This window comes from Lygodium microphyllum, chromosome 12 (assembly GCF_053477565.2).
Source record: "Lygodium microphyllum isolate KBCC chromosome 12, Lygodium_microphyllum_v1.1.10, whole genome shotgun sequence".
Taxonomy (NCBI): domain Eukaryota; kingdom Viridiplantae; phylum Streptophyta; class Polypodiopsida; order Schizaeales; family Lygodiaceae; genus Lygodium; species Lygodium microphyllum.
Genome location: NC_141146.1, coordinates 17,229,160 through 17,249,763, shown reverse-complemented (window position 1 = coordinate 17,249,763; position 20,604 = coordinate 17,229,160). Strand labels below are relative to the sequence as shown.

The following is a 20,604-nucleotide window of genomic DNA, read 5'->3' as shown; positions in this document are numbered from 1 at the left end:
CCAAGGGTCAAATTGGAGAAGAAGTCCTGGGTGAATCAAGGGGAAAATGACCAAAAGGCTTGCTGGTCATTTATGACAGCAAGAGCAATTGGTTAGCAGGAGGAAATCGAAGAATCTCAAGTTGTACTCCTTCCAATTGAATGAAAGCTAAAGAAATACCGCAAGGGGCGCCAATTTTGGGGTCAACAAGGTGTCTATTGTCCAAGAATGTTATGGTAAAGTGTGTATTTCATTTTATGTGCATTTATTTATTGTTGTAATTAAGGGCTTAACCAGGTTATCACCACCCATTCCAAGAAGGAAGGCTGGTTTCAAATTCCCCAAGAAGCGTGGTCGGGCAAGCCACCTTCATATGCTCATCTAAAAGTGTTTGGCTACGAGGCTTTTATGCACATTCGTAAAGAAATACATTGCAAACTTGAGCCAAAGTCCTATAAATGCATTTTCCTAGGATACGGTGACGAGGGTGAAATGGGGTAAAAATTGTGGAATCCTGAGAAAAGAAAATTGGTACACATCAATGACGTTATCTTGCGGGAAGATCGCATGCACAAACAGCCCGAAAAGACTGAGAAAGTCCGTAGGATTGTATTCCCGGAAGAAATACCATTGGGACAGCAAAATGTGCCCGTTGTACAGCAACAAATACCTGCTGTAAATGAACATGTAAATGCAGAAAATGATGCTGGAAATGGTCAGCCAGCTATTGCCTATGAAAATGAACCACTACATGTGCAGGAACAGCCAGGACAGCAAGCTGTTAATGCTGATTTGAAGGCTAAAATGCTAGAACAGCATGCTGAAAATGGAAATTTGCAAGAGCAGCGCGCAAACAATAACCATTGGGTTAGGAGATCGTCTAGGGCTACTAGACAACCTGACAGATATGTTCCTGGTGCAAACAATGTGGCTGATTATGTCATGTTGACAGACTGTGATGAATAGTCTTGCTTCAAGGAAGCAATGGACAGACAGGACAGCAAGAAATGGTATAAATCCATGTTGTCACAATTGGAATCTCTTGAAAAAAATGGCACTTGGGACTTGGTGCAGTTGCCTGAAGGGCAGAAAACCCTTCCATGCAAATGGGTTTACAAGATAAAGGTCACTTCTAGTTCCTCACCAAAGTACAAAGCAAGATTGGTTGCAAAGGGATACAAGCAGGAGCATGGAATTGACTTTGATGAGATTTTCTCTTATGTAATCAAGATGACTACATTGAGAACCATTTTGGGCTTGGTTGCAGTTGAGGATATGCAGCTCATACAGATGGATGTCAAGACTACGTTTTTACATGGTGATCTACATGAAGACATCTATATGCAACAGCCTGAAGGGTTTGTTGAACAAGGGAAGGAAAAAAGGATATGTAAACTCAAAATGAGTTTGTATGGGCTGAAACAAGCACCAAGAGAATGGTATCATGAGTTTCATACATCCATGCAATCCCAAGGCTTTCATAGAAGTCAAGTGGATCACTACTTGTACACCAAGAAGGCAGCAGATGGCAGCCTGATTATCTTGGTTTTGTATGTTGATGACATGCTGATTGCTGGCAGGGATACTCATGCCTTAGATTCATTGAAGCAAAGTCTTCATGGCAGCTTTGACATGAAGAATCTTGGTGATGCAAATCACATTCTTGGCATGCGAATACTCAAAGATAGATCAAAGGGCTTGCTCTATTTATCTCAACAAGAGTATATCTCCAAAGTTTTGCAACATTTCAATATGGAGGGGGAGAAAACAATTGGGGTTCCATTGCCTCCATATGTGAAACTTAGTGCAAAGGACAGTCCTACATCTGATGATGAGAAGGCTGAAATGGCCAAGATACCATATGCTTCAGCTGTTGGCAGTTTGATGTATGCTATGGTTACTACACGTCTTGACATTGCCTTTGCAGTGCGAGTGGTTAGCAGATACATAGCAACCCCTAGCAAGAAGCATTGGGATGCAATGAAAGGTATTATGAGATACCTCAAAGGCACAAAGGAGTTGTGCATCTGCTTTGGAAAGCAGAAGGCATCTGTTGGTGGCTTTACGTATATAGACTATGCTGGTCATGCAAACTGCAGGAAGTTCACTTCTAGGTATATGTTTACTTTCACAGGAGAAGCAGTCTCTTGGATCTCCAAGCTACAAAAGTGTGTTGCATTGTCTACTACAAAGGCAGAGTATGTGGCTGCCACTGAGGCATGCAAGGAGGCTTTATGGCTTTCACGTCTGGTGGGAGAGCTTGGCATCTCAGAGTTACGTATTCTCCATTGTGATAGTCAGAGTGCTATCATGCTAGCACGGAATCCTGTCTTTCATGCAAAGATAAAGCACATACAGGTGAAGTACCACTTCATTCGAGATGTACTTGACAGCAAGAGCATTGAGCTTGTCAAAGTGCATATAGATGATAACCTTACAGACCTTGTCACGAAGGGTCTTCCAGCAAAGCAGTTTGCTCATTGCCAACAGATGATGGGAGTTGGATAGATATATGTATTTCAGCTTTGTACATACCTAGACTTAGCTAATTCTTTTCTCCTCTTAAGGCACATTGCCTTTAGGTGGGAGGTTGTTGGGAATAAAGGTTTCGTGTATTTTAAATGTGCTCGAGTGTGAACACACCCTTAGCACTTGTACTAACACATATATATCTATCTAAAAACCTAAAGATACACGCTCATCATTGTACCTAAAAATGTGCTCACTCTCGACTCTGCTCTATCTTACTCTCTCTGTCTCTCACTGCGTGTAACGACTGTCTGTCTCGATCTCCGTGCCTAACACGTCACTACATGTCTCACAACCTCTTGGTATTCTTATACGAGGGAAGGAGAACAATGTTTACAAGTTGTAGAAGGCTCTTTATGGCCTGAAGCAAGCTCCTAAGGCTTGGTATCACTAAATTAATCTATTCTTCTTGAATAGTAACTTCCATCGATCAAATCATAATCACAACCTTTATTACAACATTGCAGAGGACACATACGCCTTAGTCATCTTGTATGTTGGTGACCTCATCATTACAAGGAGCTACACAAGGGAGGTTGATTGTACTCGAGATATTCAGCCAACACTTTCACATGATAAATCTTGGGATCCTACACTTCTTCCTTCGATTGGAGATCTATCAAATGGCACAAGGCATTTTTATCTCCCGGCATAGGTACATCTTCAAGCTTCTTTCAGAGTTTGGTATGGCTGAGTGTTAATCTATTTCATGTCCTATGGACCTAGAGTCCAAGCTTTTAGCAACAAGAGATCCCCTTAGTGAACCACCCCTTACACATGCTTCATTGGCTCTTTGATCAGGCCGATCCATACTCAACTAGACATCTCTTTTGTGGTGGCTTTGTTGTCTTCTTTCATGAAGACTCCTACTCAAGCTCACTGACGTGCCACCTTACACATTCTCTGCCACCTGTAGAGGTCTCGATCCTAAAGCATCATGTATGGAGAGGGGGCTACTCTTTCAAGATGGAGTGACTCGGATTGGGCTAGTGATGTGGACTCACGGTGTCATAAGTTATGCCGCACAAGTACTTGGTGGGTATCTGGTGCCAATTGTTGGCCGAGGTCATTCATTTGGCCATAAGTGTCAGTTGGTGACACTAGAGAAGTAGAGTTTAATGGTACCTAATGCCAATCTAATGGTCAAAGATGGCACAAAGACACTCAGGAATGAAAGTTGCCTAGCCAATTTAATTATTGGCCAATCAGATTATTTTTCAAGGCACCAAAATTATTATTAGATTAATTTTTCAGTATTTAAAGACTGAAAATTAATATTTAATTATGGCTAATGCTGAAAAAACCATTTGGAAAGGTTGCCACTTGTCAAAAATACTCATGCAAGACTAAAAAACGTCTTTAAAAGAGGCATTTTTAGTGTATTCAGCCTGCAAGAGAGAGGGAGGAGATGTTGCTGGTCTGATTTGCACCTATTACAAAACCTTCTAAGGCAGCCAGGGGCTGGAAAAGACCTATCAACAGCAGATGACAGCATCTACAAGCTATTGAGACAGGGCAGCAATAGTAAATGACTAATTTTCTTCAATTCTTTGCATCTACAAGCTGTTGTGGCAGGGAGCAGCTGCATTTGACTGATTTTCAATCATTCTTCGCGACAAAACTCTGAATTTTCTCTCTCTACAACTTTTTCTCTTATCTCCTAGATATTTCACAACCTTGCTCCGAAGATCTCAGCATTTGGACCCTTGGAGGCTGAGAAATTGCAAATTTATCTACTCTAAACCCTAATTTACAGCAGAAATTAGGGTCTAGCAGCAGCCTCGGGAAGCGTGCTAGAAATTGAAAGCTCCAAGACTTGGATTTTCAAGGCTGAAGGTGAATTTCAGCTAAATTCAAGTGGACAACTAGCCAGCCATTGAATTTGGGACATTTCCATCGTCTATGAAGTGGGTGAAGGACAATCAAGTGCCCGAATCAAGGGGCAAAATAAATTGAAGACTTGCTGGTCACTTTGGACAGCAAGGGGAGTTTGGATTGCGAAGGGGATCGGAAGAACCCCATTGTAAATCAACTTCTTCTTCAATAAATCTAAAGAAATACCGAAAGAGGCACCAATTTTAAGGCCAATCAGGTGTATATTTTCCAAGATCAGTAGTAGATAAATTTGTATTTTCAAATTTGCATTAATTGTTTACTGCTGTAATTAAGTTGTAATCAGGGATTTACCACCCATCCACGGAAGCAAGGCTGGTTACAATGGTCCACTACCGGTTATGCCTTCTCCCTTGGATTACGAGCTATCTGTTGAACCAGTAAGAAGCAGCCTATTATGGCTCTTTCATCTACGGAGGCTAAAAACTATGTCCTTTGTTCTACAACTATGAAGGTAGTTTAGCTCCATCTTTCGTTGACCGAGATTGGCTTTCCACAAACAAGACCTACGGAGTTGCACGTGGACAACCAAAGTACCCTCACTCTGGCAAAGAACCCCGTGTTTGATGCTCACACAAAGCACATCAACTCTCGAGTTTCAGTACTACTATGTTTAAGAGCAAATCATGGATTCCAAGTTACATGTGGCCTACTGTCCTACTAAGGACAATGCAATGAATCTCTTCACGAAGCCGTTGCCCAAAACTTTTATGCTTCACCACATAAGATTGTTGGGTCTCTAGACGCTCCCAAGATCTAAAAGGAGGTCTTAGCCTATCACTTTTAGTGCTGTCAATCTATCATCTCCCGTTTGTGAGTTCTTGCCAGAGTTTGATGGAGACATGGGAGCTCTGACATTTTAGTGTCTATTTCTCTTGTTTCAAGCCAGGTTCTTGTGCCTGTCAATCGGTTTTCATCCATTGTTAGTCATACATTGTCTAGACTGCCATTACATTATTTATGGCATTTTTTTCAGCACTCGTATAGCATTTATTGCAATCCTATTATTGCTTTCATCAAGTCAACCATATTTTGGCCCCTATTTCAGGTCAGCCAAATCTGGGGATTTCCAGCTATTTGTAGCTGCCCCCTCCCACACTTTGGCCATCATCTTTTACAAGCTACGAGTGTATACCTCCTTTTCCGGTGCTGCTGTTTCCTTCATCATTTCAGGCCAAATCTAGTGCCCTCACTAATGCCTTAAGTTGTGTACAGGGATTGATCAGTCCATCTGTTTGTATTCAGCATTCATTTCAGTCAAAGCAGATTTCTTTCTTCCTTCATCTTGTTAGAGATTCTAATTCCCTGGACATGCATTTTTCTTAGTTAGGCTATGTACATATGCAGTTTTCCAACTGCGCAGTCATTTGAGAGAATTTTGGGGTGTGGAGCAAGTTTGTTTCTGTCAGTGCCACCTCAGCAGCAGCCACGTAGGATGCAATCGGACTGCCACGTGGCAGTCCAGTCGGACTGTTGTACAGTCGGCCAGATTTACAGCACAGTCAGCTGCATTTAATGCAACTGACCTGATTTTTCTTAGCATTTTCAGTAGCCTATAAATAGCCTGACACCAGCACACTCGCATTCTTGCAGTTGCAGATTTCAAGGTAGAGATCGGGAAAATTGCAGCAAACTTCAAGGTGTCTAGTAGGGAGACATTGTTGAGGTCGAGATGCGCAAACATGCGGACTTCGCCCGTGTACATCTACATTCCTTTGTATTCAGCATACTTTATATAGCAGATCTTCATCTTCTTCTGTCTCTTTCTCTCCCTCTCCTCTCCGTGTTCACCCTACTCTCTCAGTCTTGGTCCCACACTTCCGCACCGCTGCACCCTGACACATCTTCCTATTGTCTTCTTTCTTTGTGTTCGAGTTCCTTCTTTTGTTGCACACTCTCACAGTCCCACCACTCTTGCAACCATCACTTCATGTGACCTTTGACCAAATCCTTCAAGAAGCGTCACCCTTTTAGAACATAGCATAAATTCCTTTACCCATTCACGATTCTATCTAAGTTCTCTATTCTCTTCATTTACTATTCAATTTTGTCATGTTTCATGCTCATGATTTCGTGCACTCACACAAAAAGTGCACATGCTTTCACTGTGAGCACGCAATTGGATCCATCTTGGGCATATCTTTAGAGGTGGCTTCTCCTGAGTGAGCAGCCTCATTGGTGTCAATTGGAAAATTCATCTACTTGTGAGTGGCCTTGAGGTGAAGGGACCCTTTAGGCCCATAAGAAGCGTCATCCTTTTAGAACATAGCATAAATTGCTTTGCGCATTCACGATTCTATCTAGGTTCTCTATTCTCTTCATTTACTATTCAATTTTGTCATGTTTCATGCTCATGATTTCGTGCACTCACACAGAAAGTGCACATGCTTTCAATATGAGCACGCAGTTGGATCCATCTTGATCATATCTTTAGAGGGGGCTTCTCATGAGTGAGCGGCCTCACTGGTGTCAATTGGAAATTTCATCTACTTGTGAGTGGCCTTGAGGTGAAGGGACCCTTCAAGTTTCATTCAACAATGTGGACTTCTTCTAGCCTCATGGTGATAGCTTCCCAGTCCACTCGATCAAAGGAGGGATAGGGATGTAGTGTTTGAGGAGGGGCATAAAATCAAACTTCCTTCTCAAATAGGGTGGTATATGACCTGATTTAAAACAATTTACAGTAAACATAAAATTCACTAATCTGAAATAAATACATTGCCACATTAATCTTGAATACCACTTGATGGGCCCCAAAACTAGCACCCCTTGTAGTATTTCTTTAACTTGTATTGCTTGAATTCATAGTGCAATGAGATATAGAGAGATCTCTCTACAAATCCCGATACATTAGGCTTTCATCAATGACAAACTGCATCAAGATCCAGTTTGCCCCTTGATTCTAATACAATTTGAGAACAATTTGAATCTAGTATAATTCCATGCAGGTCAACTTCAATGTGCATGTCCAAAAATCACCAAATCTGCAGTAGATATTACATTTCCAGCAGCTGCTCTGATCTTTGGGCTTTTGTTTAATAGGCATGCACTTTGAGGTGGCTAAGAAACCATAATTTCTGCTGTAGATTAGGGTTTTGACAGCACTAACACTACTGTCAACCTTCAAACAACTGAGCAAAACTAAGAATGGCTGGAATTCCATGGCACACTTTTTGAGACAGCTGATAAACCCTAATTACAGTAGTATTTAGATCTGAATTCAGAAAAGCAGTGCTGAATATCTTCAGATTTGCTGAGATGACAGAGAAGGCAATACAAGAGAGAGAAACCTTCAATCTGATGCCAAAAATGTGCTGTAACAGCAATCTCCTCCTGTTTTAGAGAGAGAAAATCAGGTCCCCTGCTGGTTTTTAGGCTTTTACTGCTTTCTGAAACCTAATTTCAGCCCCAGCAACTGTCAATGACCTCATTTCTATGGTTTCATGCAGTTCACAACCCCAGAATCTGATCCAGATCAGGTTGGCCCAATATCGTCAAGCTTTACAGCTGTCTCCCTACTTGCAATTGAGTTCTCCACCCTCAGATCTATCACAAACAACCCAAAATGTGAGAAAAACAGCCCACCATGGAAGACACACTTACATGCAGCCCCAAAATGATCCAAACTTGACGTTTGGCAAATTTTCATTTTCACTAGGGCCTCCACTTGCAAAAACGAGCTGCCTAGCCTTTTGGCTCAGCCCTCATTTTTAATAACATTTTAATGTTGCCCAACCTCAATTTTAAATTCCTAACCTCTTTGAACTTAAAAGTGTTGAAACTTTCCACAAACCTTAGTCTAGGACATTAGATCATTTGAATCTCAAACCCCCCATGACACAAAAGTCATTTCCAAGGACAAATTCAACATCCTTGACCAAGATCTAGCACCATACATCCATTGGCACCTATCAACAACTTCTACCAATGTCCCCAAGATTGTCCATCACCATGACACAAATTTAACTTAGTCTCCCATGTGCACCTCTTAAGTGTCCAAAGAGCATCAAGTTAAAAATCCATGTCCTTCTGACAAGGTGACCAATGCCCTCTATAAAAACGTCTAACATTCACCTTAAGGAGTCCTTTGTGATTGGTGTCACTTGCGTGTACTTCAGTATCAAGAGGGAGTGTTACAAATATGTATGCTATGCTACGAAGTGTTGTTAGAGTTTTTGTAAGGAGCTCATAGCGAGGCCTCTCAACTCTCATCCATGTGACTCTCGAATCTCTTCCACTTGTGGCCAATACAAAAGCAACCCTATTTGGCACTCCACAGATTGTATGCTACACTCCTTTTTCACACACTCTTCTTTGATGATTCACTCTTTACTTCAACTTGTTGTGAGTATTCTTGGTGACTTGCTTTGAGATCAAGTGTGTGATCTTGTTATTGAGTTCATAGCAGCTAGAAACATTAGAAACGTTTAGAAACGAAATGTCAGAAATGTGTTTCATAAATTTCTTTCAAGAGGGGAGAAAATAGGAAACACGGATGTTTTTATATAGGGATATTTAATAGTTTTGACTAGGGAAAGAGATTCTAAACCTTTATGGAACTCTCTCTTAAACAAAGAATGGCCAATTGATCTTGAGTGATAATAGAGTCCATTGAGAATAATATGTTACATATCCATGATCCATTATTGACTTGTCACTCATGTTAAAGTTAGTCTTTGGACAAGCTATACTATGGTTTAGAACTCAAACATTATGATTTATATATATCGTACAAAGAAATTCAAATAAACATGTAAATAGTCTATCTATAATATGAACTGGGTTAATTAGCAACATCATGATTCTCATTTCAAAACAAACTGATAAAATGTCAAAATCGAGAATGAATCATAATATATCATGGATAACTCATAAATGAGACTAAAGTCATATAATAATCAACTCTTAAGACAAGAGTAGATACTAGACTGACAATGTCCAATAACTAAACAAAATTACAAAAAAAATCAATCTCTCATCCTAAATCTTGAGCCCTCATGAGTCATTACACATCATCATCATTAACCAATAGGTTTTTGTCAAAAAACCATGTTTTGGGTTTCAACTCACCCAAAAAAAAAACACCCATGTTTTTAACTCTTAGAAACATTTCGTACTTTAGGAAACATTTTGTAAGTTTCAAATTGAAAGAAACGCATTTCTTAGCTCATGTGATTAAGTTGTTTTCTGTTTTGTCCTCGTTGCTCTTACGTCTTACATTGTCTTGTTAATAACTAGGTGCATGACCTTGTGATATAAAACGCACATGCTATGTGTGTCACAAGGAGCTTTGCATAGCATTTGATTGAAAGTTCATCAAATGTGCAAATCTGACTTGCACATGTGAAGTATGGGTCAGTTACTTCACAATGTGGAACCTAGGACCCCAAGATTTCAATTGATGCTAAAGCCAAAGGCTAAAACAAGTTATACTCAACGTATACTAGGTAGTACATGGTGTCAAAGTTTAGCCTAGAATATTTAATTAGCCATAAGTGTCAATGGTCACACTAGAAAATTAACATTAACTAATTAATTAATGCCAATTCCGAGGCTAATGAGTGCTTAGGATCACTTGGGTGATAAATTGACCTAACCAATTTAATTTGTTGACTGATTAAATCATTTTTCTAAGTATGAAATAAATATTAAATTAATTTTCAGAATTGCTATTCTACTATTCTGAAAATTAAAGTAATAATGCAAAAAATGCTGTAAATTGGATTTGGAAGGTGCTACTTCGCAAAACTTGCCCGTGCAAGTGGGAAGAAGGCTGTTGGAGACTCTGAGAGAGTCATTTCTAGCTTGAGAGAGACTAAAGGAAGAGAGAGTAAGACTATCCAACTCTAGCTGACTGCTGTGGAAACTGCTACAACCACTGGAGAGGGCAGTTGCAGCAGCCAACAGCTGAACAAGAGTCCCTAGAGGTTGGCAATAGCAATGGGGATTAGGCGCCAGCAGTTTTGGCACTGCTTGGAATAGACCGGCATTTTGGAGTCCTTGTTGGGACTGGTGGGCTGCAGTGGATCAGCCACACATAACAGGGCAGCAACAGATTTCAGCCTTTTTTCTCCCAATGAAAGTCTGAAATTTCTCTCTTTAGTACTCTCTCTCATCCTCCAACCATTTCTCATCCTTCCTCAGCAATTTACAACAGATTTAGCTAATGGCAGTGGAAATTTTGGTGAATATCTATTGTAAACCCTAATTTACAACAAAAATTAAGGCTTGACAACCACCTTGGAAAGTGTGCTCAAAAATCGACAACCTACAGACTTCAATTTCAGTGATTGAAATCGGGGCAATTTCAAGAGATTCAAGTGGCCATTCAGCCAACAAATAATTGGACTGAATTTCTCACCCAAGGAGAACGATTGAAGGCCAATCCCCAAGCAAACCAAGGGGAAATTTGGTTTGAAGGCTTGCTGGTCATTTATGACAGCAAGAGTCACTTGGATCAGCGGAGGAGATTGAAGAATCTCAATGTACTTCATCCATTTGCAATAAAAGGTAAAGAAAAACCGCTAGAAGCGCCAATTTTTGGGCCCAACAAGCTGTCCATTGTCCAAGATTATGCGGTAAAGTGTGCAATTCAGTTTATACGCTTTATTTGCTTCTTGTAATTAATGATTGATCAAGTTATTGCCACCCTCTCTTAGGAGGAAGGTTATAGTTTCACTCCCTCACCCAGCTTGTATGGCAAATGAAGAGAGCATTCTTAGCCCAACTAGAGAGAGACTTATATCAATTGTTCTTGAACTAGGACTTTAGAGAGGCCTAGTGGCTTTTCAAAGAGCATTGTCCAACCACACCCATGTCACCTCATACATGGAAGCAGTACGCAACTAGTCTCTACATAGTAGCAAGTCAACCTCCTTTCCCTAACCCACCAGAGCCCTGCACCAAGACCATCACCTTCTTTACAAAGAGCAGAGTTGGTGAGGCTATTGACAAACTTAGCAAAGGTAAGGCACACGACCATGATGGATTAGTAGCCAAATGTTCGATTCATGCAAGAGACTTGGTGGCAAAGTTTCTAGCTTACATGTTTAATAGAGCAATGTGTGAGGGCCTCCGAGAGAGTTAGAGCACAAACACCATTGTACCTATCCTCTAGTCAAGATCCCACTTTACCTAGTACCTATCAAACTATTATGCTTGGACACACATTGGCTAAACTATATGCCTCCATCCTTGAGCAAGACAATAAATGGACAAAGGTGGGGGCTCAGAGCACAAGGGCATGCTAGTTTTAAAAGAGGCTACTGTACATTGGATTACATCCTCGCACTTAGAGCCATCATTGAGGAGGGTAAGGCTCATGGCCAGCGGTTCTATTGTTGTTTTGTGGATTTCTGCAACGCCTTTAACACAATATCGAGAGACAAATTGATACACAAACTATATACTACCGAGAGCCAAATTGATACACAAACTACGTGCCATGGGGATACCCAAGGAACTTAGTTGGGGGATCTTTGCACTATATGAGAGGGTTGTTGACATAGTATCAATACTCAAGGGCCTTTCATCTCCTATTCACTCCACCATTGGGGTGAAGCAAGGATGCCCCCTTTCTCCAATACTATTTGGTCTTTACATTGATGGGATTGTTGACTACATATCCCAAGGGGGAGATAGAGGAGCTCCACTAGCTGGCACTTGGATGCCTCTCCTCTTATACGCAGATGACATTGTATTGATAACCGATTCCCCAAAGGGACTACAGAGACACCTAGATACACTACACTCTTATGCATTAGATAGTGAGCTCTTAGTGAACCTTGGTAAAACCAAGGTGATGGAATTTAACACTACACCACAATGGATTAGGAGATCAACACTCAAACTCACATATAGGCAAGAAGAGTTGGAGTACGTGGATTCATATGCATACCTTGAAGTACTAGTCATAGGTCCCACTTTCTCTAGCAAAGAGGCAACAAATACTAGACTAACTCAAGGACATACAGCATTGGGTGACTTGGAGAGGATGTATGTCATAAGGACATGTATTTTTTAAACCTCACTTACCATGTGGATTAACTTTTAATCACATGGTTAAGTAAATGTTGCACATGTGAGGTGTAAGCGGGGTTAGAGTACATTTATGAGTCCAGGACCCGAGGAAATCACAAGATGTCAAAGGCAAAAGTTGTTATAAGTTATGCCGCACATGTACTTGATGGTATCTAGTGCAAGTTGTTTGCCGAGGTCATTCATTTGTCTAGAAGTATTAGTTGTGGTGACAATAGAGAAGTGGTGTTTAATGATACCTAACGCCAATCTGATGATCAAAGATAACACAGAGACACTCGGAAATGGAAGTTGCTTAGCCAATTATTAGATTAATTTTCAATCTTTAAAGACTGAAAATTAATATTTAATTATAGATAATGCTGAAAAAACCATTTGGGAAGACTGCCACTTGTCAAAAATGCCCATGCAAGACTGAAAAACGTCTTTAGAGATTGGAGAGGGGCATTTTAGTGTAATGAGCCTGCGAGAGAGAGGAAGGAGATGCTGCTAGTCTAATCTACAACCATTGGAGGACCTTTTAAGGCAGCCAGGGATAGAAGAAGACCAATCAATAGCAGGTGACAACATCTACAAGCTGTTGAGACAAGGCAACAGTAGTAAATGACTGATTTTTTTTAATTCTTTGCATCTACAAGCTGTTGAGACAGGGCAGCAGCAATAAATGACTAATTTTCTTCAGTTCTTCGAAAGAAAGTCTGAATTTTCTCTCCCCTCAGCATTCTCTCTCATATCCCAACCTTTCTACACCTTGCTCTAAAGATTATAGCATTGAGATCACCAAAGGCTAAGAAATTTTAGATTTCTCTATTGTAAACCCTAATCTAAAGCAAAAACTAAGATTTAGCAGCAGCCTTGAGAAGCATGCTAGAAATTGAAAGCTCCTTGACTTGGATTCAACAAGGCTGAAGCTATTTTCAGTCAAATTCAAGTGAAGAAGCCAACAAATCAATGAATTTGGGGCATTTTCCATCTCCATCAAAGTGGATGAACGCCAATTGACTGCCTAAATCAAGGCACAAATCAGATTGAAGACTTGCTAGTTATTTTGATAGCAAGGGGAGTTGGAATACCGAAAGGAATTGGGAGAATCCCATTATTTATCAATTTCTTCTTCAATTAAGTTAAAGAAATACCGAAAGAGGCACCAGTTTTGAGGCCAACAAGGTGTCTATTGTCCAAGATTGTAAGTTAATTTGCATTTCTCAATTTTGTAATAAATATTATTGTTGTAACTAAGTTGTAATCAAGAAATTACCATCTATCCAAGGAAGAAAGGCTGGTTACAATGTGCTCAGAGGTACAATTTCAATAACCCCGTATCAAGATGTGGCTCTTTGAGACACTAGTCACATCCACATTACTCTATGGAGTACAAGTATGGGACCCCAATCTGGATCATCGCAACAGATCAAGTTGCACATATGATAGTTGAAGGTCGATGGAGAGACCCCTTGTATCCACGATATCCAAGATGATTAGATGTAAGGCCTCAGTACCACTTAAAATCATCATAGGTGAGCCAGCAAGTGCACTAGTTCTAGTGGAGGCCTTCACACGATCAATCATATATGTACACATACTATGAAATCTACCTAGACATAGATATGCACGGCTAGCTCGAGTCCTCTCGACAGCTTGCTAGGGAGGGTGACACTTCACGTTGGTATGCACACATGTCCGTCTCTTTAGAGATAGATTTGAACCATTATCTAGAGTCATTGATTACATGGACCAACTGTGCCTTGGTCTCTTCCTCTTGGAAACACGTTAGCTTCAAGACTTGCTCCTCGAGTTCAACAGCTTCATGACAATGAGGCCCCACTTAGAGGCAACTTACAAATTTCTTCACAAGAGAGACCTAGGAGGTTTTAGCATAGCTACAACCCTAGTCTTCTATGCACACACAAGGGGTATTGATTGATCCAGCCATCCATCTTGGCAAATCCAAGCATCCGAGACCCCGATACAAGCCCCGACAACACTTCCACAAACACACACAGGAGATTATTGCCCATGCCAAAGCCACATCTTCTACATCCCCATGAGATCATATCAACTAGAACTCTTTACTTATCAGCTAGAGCTCTCTACTTACAACCCTTAGTCTATTTGTATTGTTCATTACATTCTTATTTATTGTTCTTTTTTCAAACAATTGTACCATCACACAAATGATTGTAACTCAAGGTCTCATAGGTCATTGTGGCCTTTTGCAAAATATATCTCTCTCTCTCTCTCTCTCTCTCTCTCTCTCTCTCTCTCTCTCTCTCTCTAAGAAGTTTGAATTAATAAATTGAAGTATTTACAAACAACCTTTTGGCCAACCAAGCACACCCAAAGACATGTAGAAAAGAACACACGAAGCCAAAACGCTACCAAAAACACCAATGCTGTAAGAATAGAAGGGGATCACAAAATGGCCAAAACCAAGGTGGTGTGCTCTTTGAGAATCACACTAGCCAATACCGTAGAAGTATTAACAATGCGCAAACACAGCCCACATGATCATGGATACTTGAGGTCTTTTTTTTTCACGCATATCGTATCCACCAGATGTACCAAAGACCAATCAAACATAGAAAGTGAAAAAGGAAAGGATGATGTGGCTATAAAGTGGCCACCGACACCATCTTGCCCAAAACCCCAACGTGACACTAAAGTCCATACTAAAACCCCAAACTTGACTCGATCCAAACTACTAGAGCAAAGCTTTGTTGATCAAATTGTCGCATGTATTATTCCAAGCAAGGAGCCATGGAAAAAGCTACTACTATGGAAGTTGGAGGAGATTAGACCAAAGTTGAGTGGACCTTGGCAACCGACCATGATCCATCAAATAGATCTTTTACCAAATTAGAGCTAGTGATATATCATGTAAGGAGGGAGCCTTTGAATCAAGATTGTAGGTGCTATCAAGGGCTTGGTGATCAATTTCATCATGCTTATTCCAGAGAGGTCGAGTGACCACCACTAACTACTAAAGACAAGTCAAGAAAGCCCCTTTGGTTTACCAGTCAGGCCACTTCACGCATTGGGTACACATTAGGTCTCAAACGTACTTTCTAGGGGTAAGTTTTTTCAAAGATTCTTAGCATTGTAAAACTGGTTCCCCAAGATGTACTGAGGCAAATATTACAAGATTTGGGAGGAGGTTGGTTGATGATGTAGTCTATTCAAGAGGGAGTCCTTGAAAAGTGGAGGATAGATTTGCCTACTTTAAAGACTTAAAATTGGTCTATTCTCAAGAGGGATGTGTTATTGGTATTAGCCTAGGTAGACAAGACCTTCCATTTCACACTTGAGGATAATGGCAAAGACACACAGAAGGAAATCAACTTGATAGAATACTCTAGATGCACTAGACATAGGATCAAGGTAGTAGCTTTTAGCGACCAAAAGTGGTAAATAGCCCTAATCCCAGCTATTGTTTGTTATAGGTGTGAGATTTTGGGCATATGAGAAGAAACCCCTGCAAAGACTCAAAGTAGAACCTAGGAGAGTGGGTTTGGAGAAAGTCACTTGAACATAAAAGTCCTATCATCAATGCCTAATCATGTCAACCAAATAAAAAGTCCCTAGTAGACCTCTGATGCTGCAGACTAAAAAGATCCCATCAAACTAGAGTTAGGACCATTCAAAAGACATCATCCCCACACAAAATGCACAACCCCTAGACAAACTTTCACACAAAAGTATTTGCATTTGTTGTTTGTTCTCTAGTCTATTTGTGCATTATTTCCAAGAGATCAATCATCAGATTCATGTGAAAAGAGCTCTCAGAACACATTTTGCAGTTAGTTGAGCAAGATCTTATGACCTCTTATACAATTTTACTGTGACCTGTGCAATGTGCTCACAAATTATTCTTATTTGTTGCTTAATTGCAATCAATTCTCACAAACTGATGACAAATAATTATAGCTCGCCACCATTTTACTGTGTGACCAATGCAATGTGTTCACACATTATTCTTATTTGTTGCTTGATTGCAATCAATTCCCACAAACTGATGACAAATAATTATAGCTCAATGCACTTGCATTCAGTTTGATAATTCTGTTTGCCAATCAAAATCCACTAAGACAAATGGAATAGACCAAAAAAGGAATATGAGAAATATAGTACTGTTTTGTACGCTTGGACAGATGATGGAAGCTGTTGGTGACATAGGAAGTCTGCAAATGGTGAAGTCAAAACCACTTCACTGAACTTTGACTCACTCTCTGATGAAGTATGAGCAACCACAAGTTTGAAGAAGCGCATCAAGTATCGTTTTTCAATCAAACTCAACGTCTGATTTGTAAATACATCTTCCCGAGAAGATGGCACAGGCGAGAAACCCTCAGGCGTCCACAAGAAGTTCGCTTCCAAACCCTTAAATTCAAGATAGTTACCAGCTCCTGATCTCAACAATAAATCAACTAAAGGACCCCCACAAAAAGCTAGCTTGGGCCCTGCCAGATCAATATAATAGCTCCGTGATGCCCCTAGATCATCTTGAAAGCTACCTAACAACTGAAAGTCAGAGTATAAGGACACATCAGCCTCAACAGGCACAATCTCTGTTTCTGATTCTTCCATGCTCTCATGTTCTAAGCTTGAGGGATCCACTGACTTTGGCTGTGAAGATGTTCCATCCCCTGAGAAGCCACCGATCTCATCACCCGCCAGATTCTCTGGTGGTACTGTGACATCAACACGTGACATTGAGCTTTCTTTACAATCTCTTTGAGACCCAGACTCCACCAAATGGACATCTGAAGAGCCCTCAGTCTCCTCCTGTGATCTGGAATCCGCATTCAGGAGGCTGTCCGAAGGTTCATTCCTTTCTGTTATCTGAGCCTCCTCCTGTGATATAGAATCCGCATTCGGGAAACTGTCCGAAGCTTCATTCCCTTCCGCACAACCCTTGGAATCCTGTAAAGCAGTATCGGATCTGAGATAGGAATCTGTCTCAACATTCAGACGCTCGATATCCTTGATTAGTGTCTCGACAGGAACCTTGTCAGACTGAGAAGGGGATGCGTGTGCCTGAGCCGGGGAAGAGAAAGGGAGAAGGCCCGAGGAATCTATCCAGCTTGAGAAATCGTGGAGAGGCAGGGAAGTCCAGTGAGATCCATAGAAGTCGCACGAGTCGATGTGAAGGACCTTATGGCCACCGGACGCGGCCGCTGCTGCGACGATGCACTGAGGGAGACCCGTGCCCAGAACGATGAGGTCGAAGGTGGAAGGTTCAATAAGGCTCGCCATAGCCAATTCCGTGCTCGCTTCAGGAAATGATCCCCCCTCGAGGAGCAGGAGGCGAAGAAGAAAGAGGAAGGGTATTTTCTTTCGAATTTTTGAAATTTAATAATGCGGAGTAATATTAACGAGTTCTCTTTCAATGTTTTTTTTTTTTAATAATGTGTTGGAGAAATATATTAAGATATAGAAGAATATATATACAAGGGAGGAGGCCTAAGGCCCGTGACCCATGAAAAGGTCCGCACTACTACAACCGATACAAAAAGGTGCTCTTGTAGGAAATGGACAAGCACTGAGCAGGGACCATTGGAGAGGGATGTGTTGCAACACTAAGCACCTAATAAAGCAAGCAAATCGTTACCTGACACTTGGCAGCTACACATGTGGCATCTCTTCCTGAGCAAGAGGCATGTAGAAGGTGGCGACGATGCACCCTTAGTAGGAAGGCCATGAGGAATGAGGACACTATGGAAATGGATTTTGTAGCTATTGGTGCAAGGCAAGCTAATGTGGACATAGGGGAAGTGGAGAAGCAGGTGTGACAAAACATCAAAGAGTTCTCTAACAATAAGCATAAAGTAGTCTCACTGAATTAAGGAAAGGTCGTCAGAGCCCCAATCACCTTATCTCTACAAAGAATCAAATAGAAGTATGATGACTTTGTTGTTTGCGGTTTGTATCTGCATTTTATGGGGCGTCTACTACGGGAAGAAGAATTCCCCAACTGGCTCATGCAAACTTGCCATGGTAGGGCCATGCTTAACCAATACAAACTTGTTGGCAGGGGCTTTTACTTTATACTGGTCAACACTCAGCAAGAGAGAGGCTGGATTCTTGCATCGACCGTTGGATTCATGGTAAATTTTGTTTATACCCTTCCATGGATGACACACTTCAATCGGGAAGAGTCCTTACAACAAGAATGCCCTCCTTGGATTACCTACCCATGTTTATCAAATGGGCTCGACGATGAGATTGATGCCTTGTCAGAAGCATTGGGGAGGGTGCTATATATACCCAATGCATCTAATAGTGTCATCAAGTCTGACAAAAAGGCATGCACACTCTAGAACAGGCAAAGGGAAACCCCGGAGTTTTTGGATCTCATTGACCCAAGCAATATCAAGGTATGCATTGAAGTAAGATTTAGTCGATTCCCCAATGCATGTTACTTGTGTCATCAAACTAACCACTGTGCCAAAGACTACGAATAGAAGAATTGAGCACGAGCAAAAGAGGCACCCAAAGAGATTGAAAAGAAGAATCAACCCACACCACAAAAGCCTTTTCAAACCCAAACAAAAGCAAGCATGAGCAATACCAAGGAGGGGGTTAAGAAGCAAGGCAATGGTAACAGGGGCAATTCCAAAATTGGTCCAAATGGGGGAACAATGAGCTAGCTAAGGCTTCTTCCCATGAGAAAAAGGAAAACCAAGGACCCAGCTAAGGCTTCTTCCTATGAGAACAAGGAAAACCAAGCCCGTACCAAAGGAACTAGCTAAACCAAAGAATGGAAAGAAGGGAGGCTTAGTCAAGAAGCAAGCATAGAAGCCTTTAGTTGACAAGAATGTATATGCCCCACTTGTAGAGGCAAATGAGGAGTTCCAATACCTATATGGTGAATCTTAACATGTTCAATACACATGGAAGATTAAACTACATATCATGAAATGCAAGAGGATTATGCTCAAGCTCTAGAATCAACGCATGCAAAAGGCTAGTATTTAGAAGGAGGCCAAACGTAGTGGCACTTCAAGAAATCAAATTGAGCACACAAGACATAGACCAAATTGATATCCCTAGATATCGCCTCTTCATTGATGTTGAATAATAGGGCCTAGAAGGTACTTTAATGGTAATCAAGGAGGAGCTAAAGCCCATAGAGCTTTAGTGCAGTATTTGCTACTCAGATATTTGGGATGTATTATCATGCATTTCTATTCAATCTATACCCCTCATGCCTCCATGAAGAGGGAACACTTGTGGGAGAAGCTAGGCACAAAGTTGCAACGGGAGTGCTCCATCGTGTTAGGGGATTGGAATATGTCTGCCCCACAAGCTGACCAATCGCACGAGTATAACACTATGATGAGTAAAGAATCTAAAGCTTGGGGAGGACTTTGTTGCCATCACGACTTGGTAGACATAGCACACATAATAGACAATTATGGAGCAAAGGCTTACATGTGACACAACAAACACAATGATAAATCTTGGAGAGTGGGGAGATTAGACAGGGCTTACCTCAATCAAGGGAGTGGTAGGTTGAACTACAACCTAAGTTCATGCTCCTATCAAACATAACAAAATATAATCAAGGGAGTGGTAGGTTGAACTACAACCTAAGTTCATGCTCCTATCAATCAAGGGAGTGGTAGGTTGAACTACAACCTAAGTTCATGCTCCTATCAAACATAACAAAATATGATCACATACCCATACAAATCGTACTTAGGATTACCCCATTGCAAAATAATTATAGCGGTCTGCCCCCGTTTATATTCAACAATAGCTTCCTAAAGGATAAGGACTTTGTCCATGAAGTTGGCAAAAGTGTGGAACTACAAAGTGTGCAACATAAATGAACCTTTGGGAAGGGTAGAGAGAGCCATTAGTGCCATAGTAGAAGAGGCTAAGAAATATGGCAGAAATAGAGCTAGAGATAGGAGGAAATATGTTAAATCTTTTGCAAGATGTTGGGCCCATGTTATGGCTACCCTTGCTATTGATTTTAATGACCAACAAATGGTTTGGGTTTTGGAGAGAATTGAGCATTTCCTTAAGGCAAAAGAGGAGAGGAAGAATACAACTAAAAGGCAACTATCTAGTTGAGTATGATGCCCCTACCATGGCCTTCTTTAGAGCCCTCCAGCAAACAAATAGAAGGGAAGCTATAGTTTACATTGAAGATGAAGAGGG

General features: G+C 41.0%; 1 protein-coding gene across 4 annotated transcripts in view; it reads right to left on the bottom strand.

The window, feature by feature from the left end:
- Positions 1-17,751, bottom strand: part of REP (Rab escort protein) — a 61,685-nt gene extending 43,934 nt beyond the window's left edge. For 3 of the 4 annotated variants that reach the window (XM_087689216.1, XM_087689214.1, XM_087689215.1), the window contains exon 1: positions 16,577-17,751. In XM_087689216.1, coding sequence (XP_087545342.1) covers positions 16,577-17,691 — 1,115 coding nt within the window. In that variant the 5' untranslated portion in view covers positions 17,692-17,751. Of the gene's footprint in view, positions 1-16,566 lie in introns of all 4 variants that reach the window. The other variant, XM_087689217.1, reaches the window with a different exon arrangement.
- Between the last annotated feature and the right edge of the window lie 2,853 nt (positions 17,752-20,604).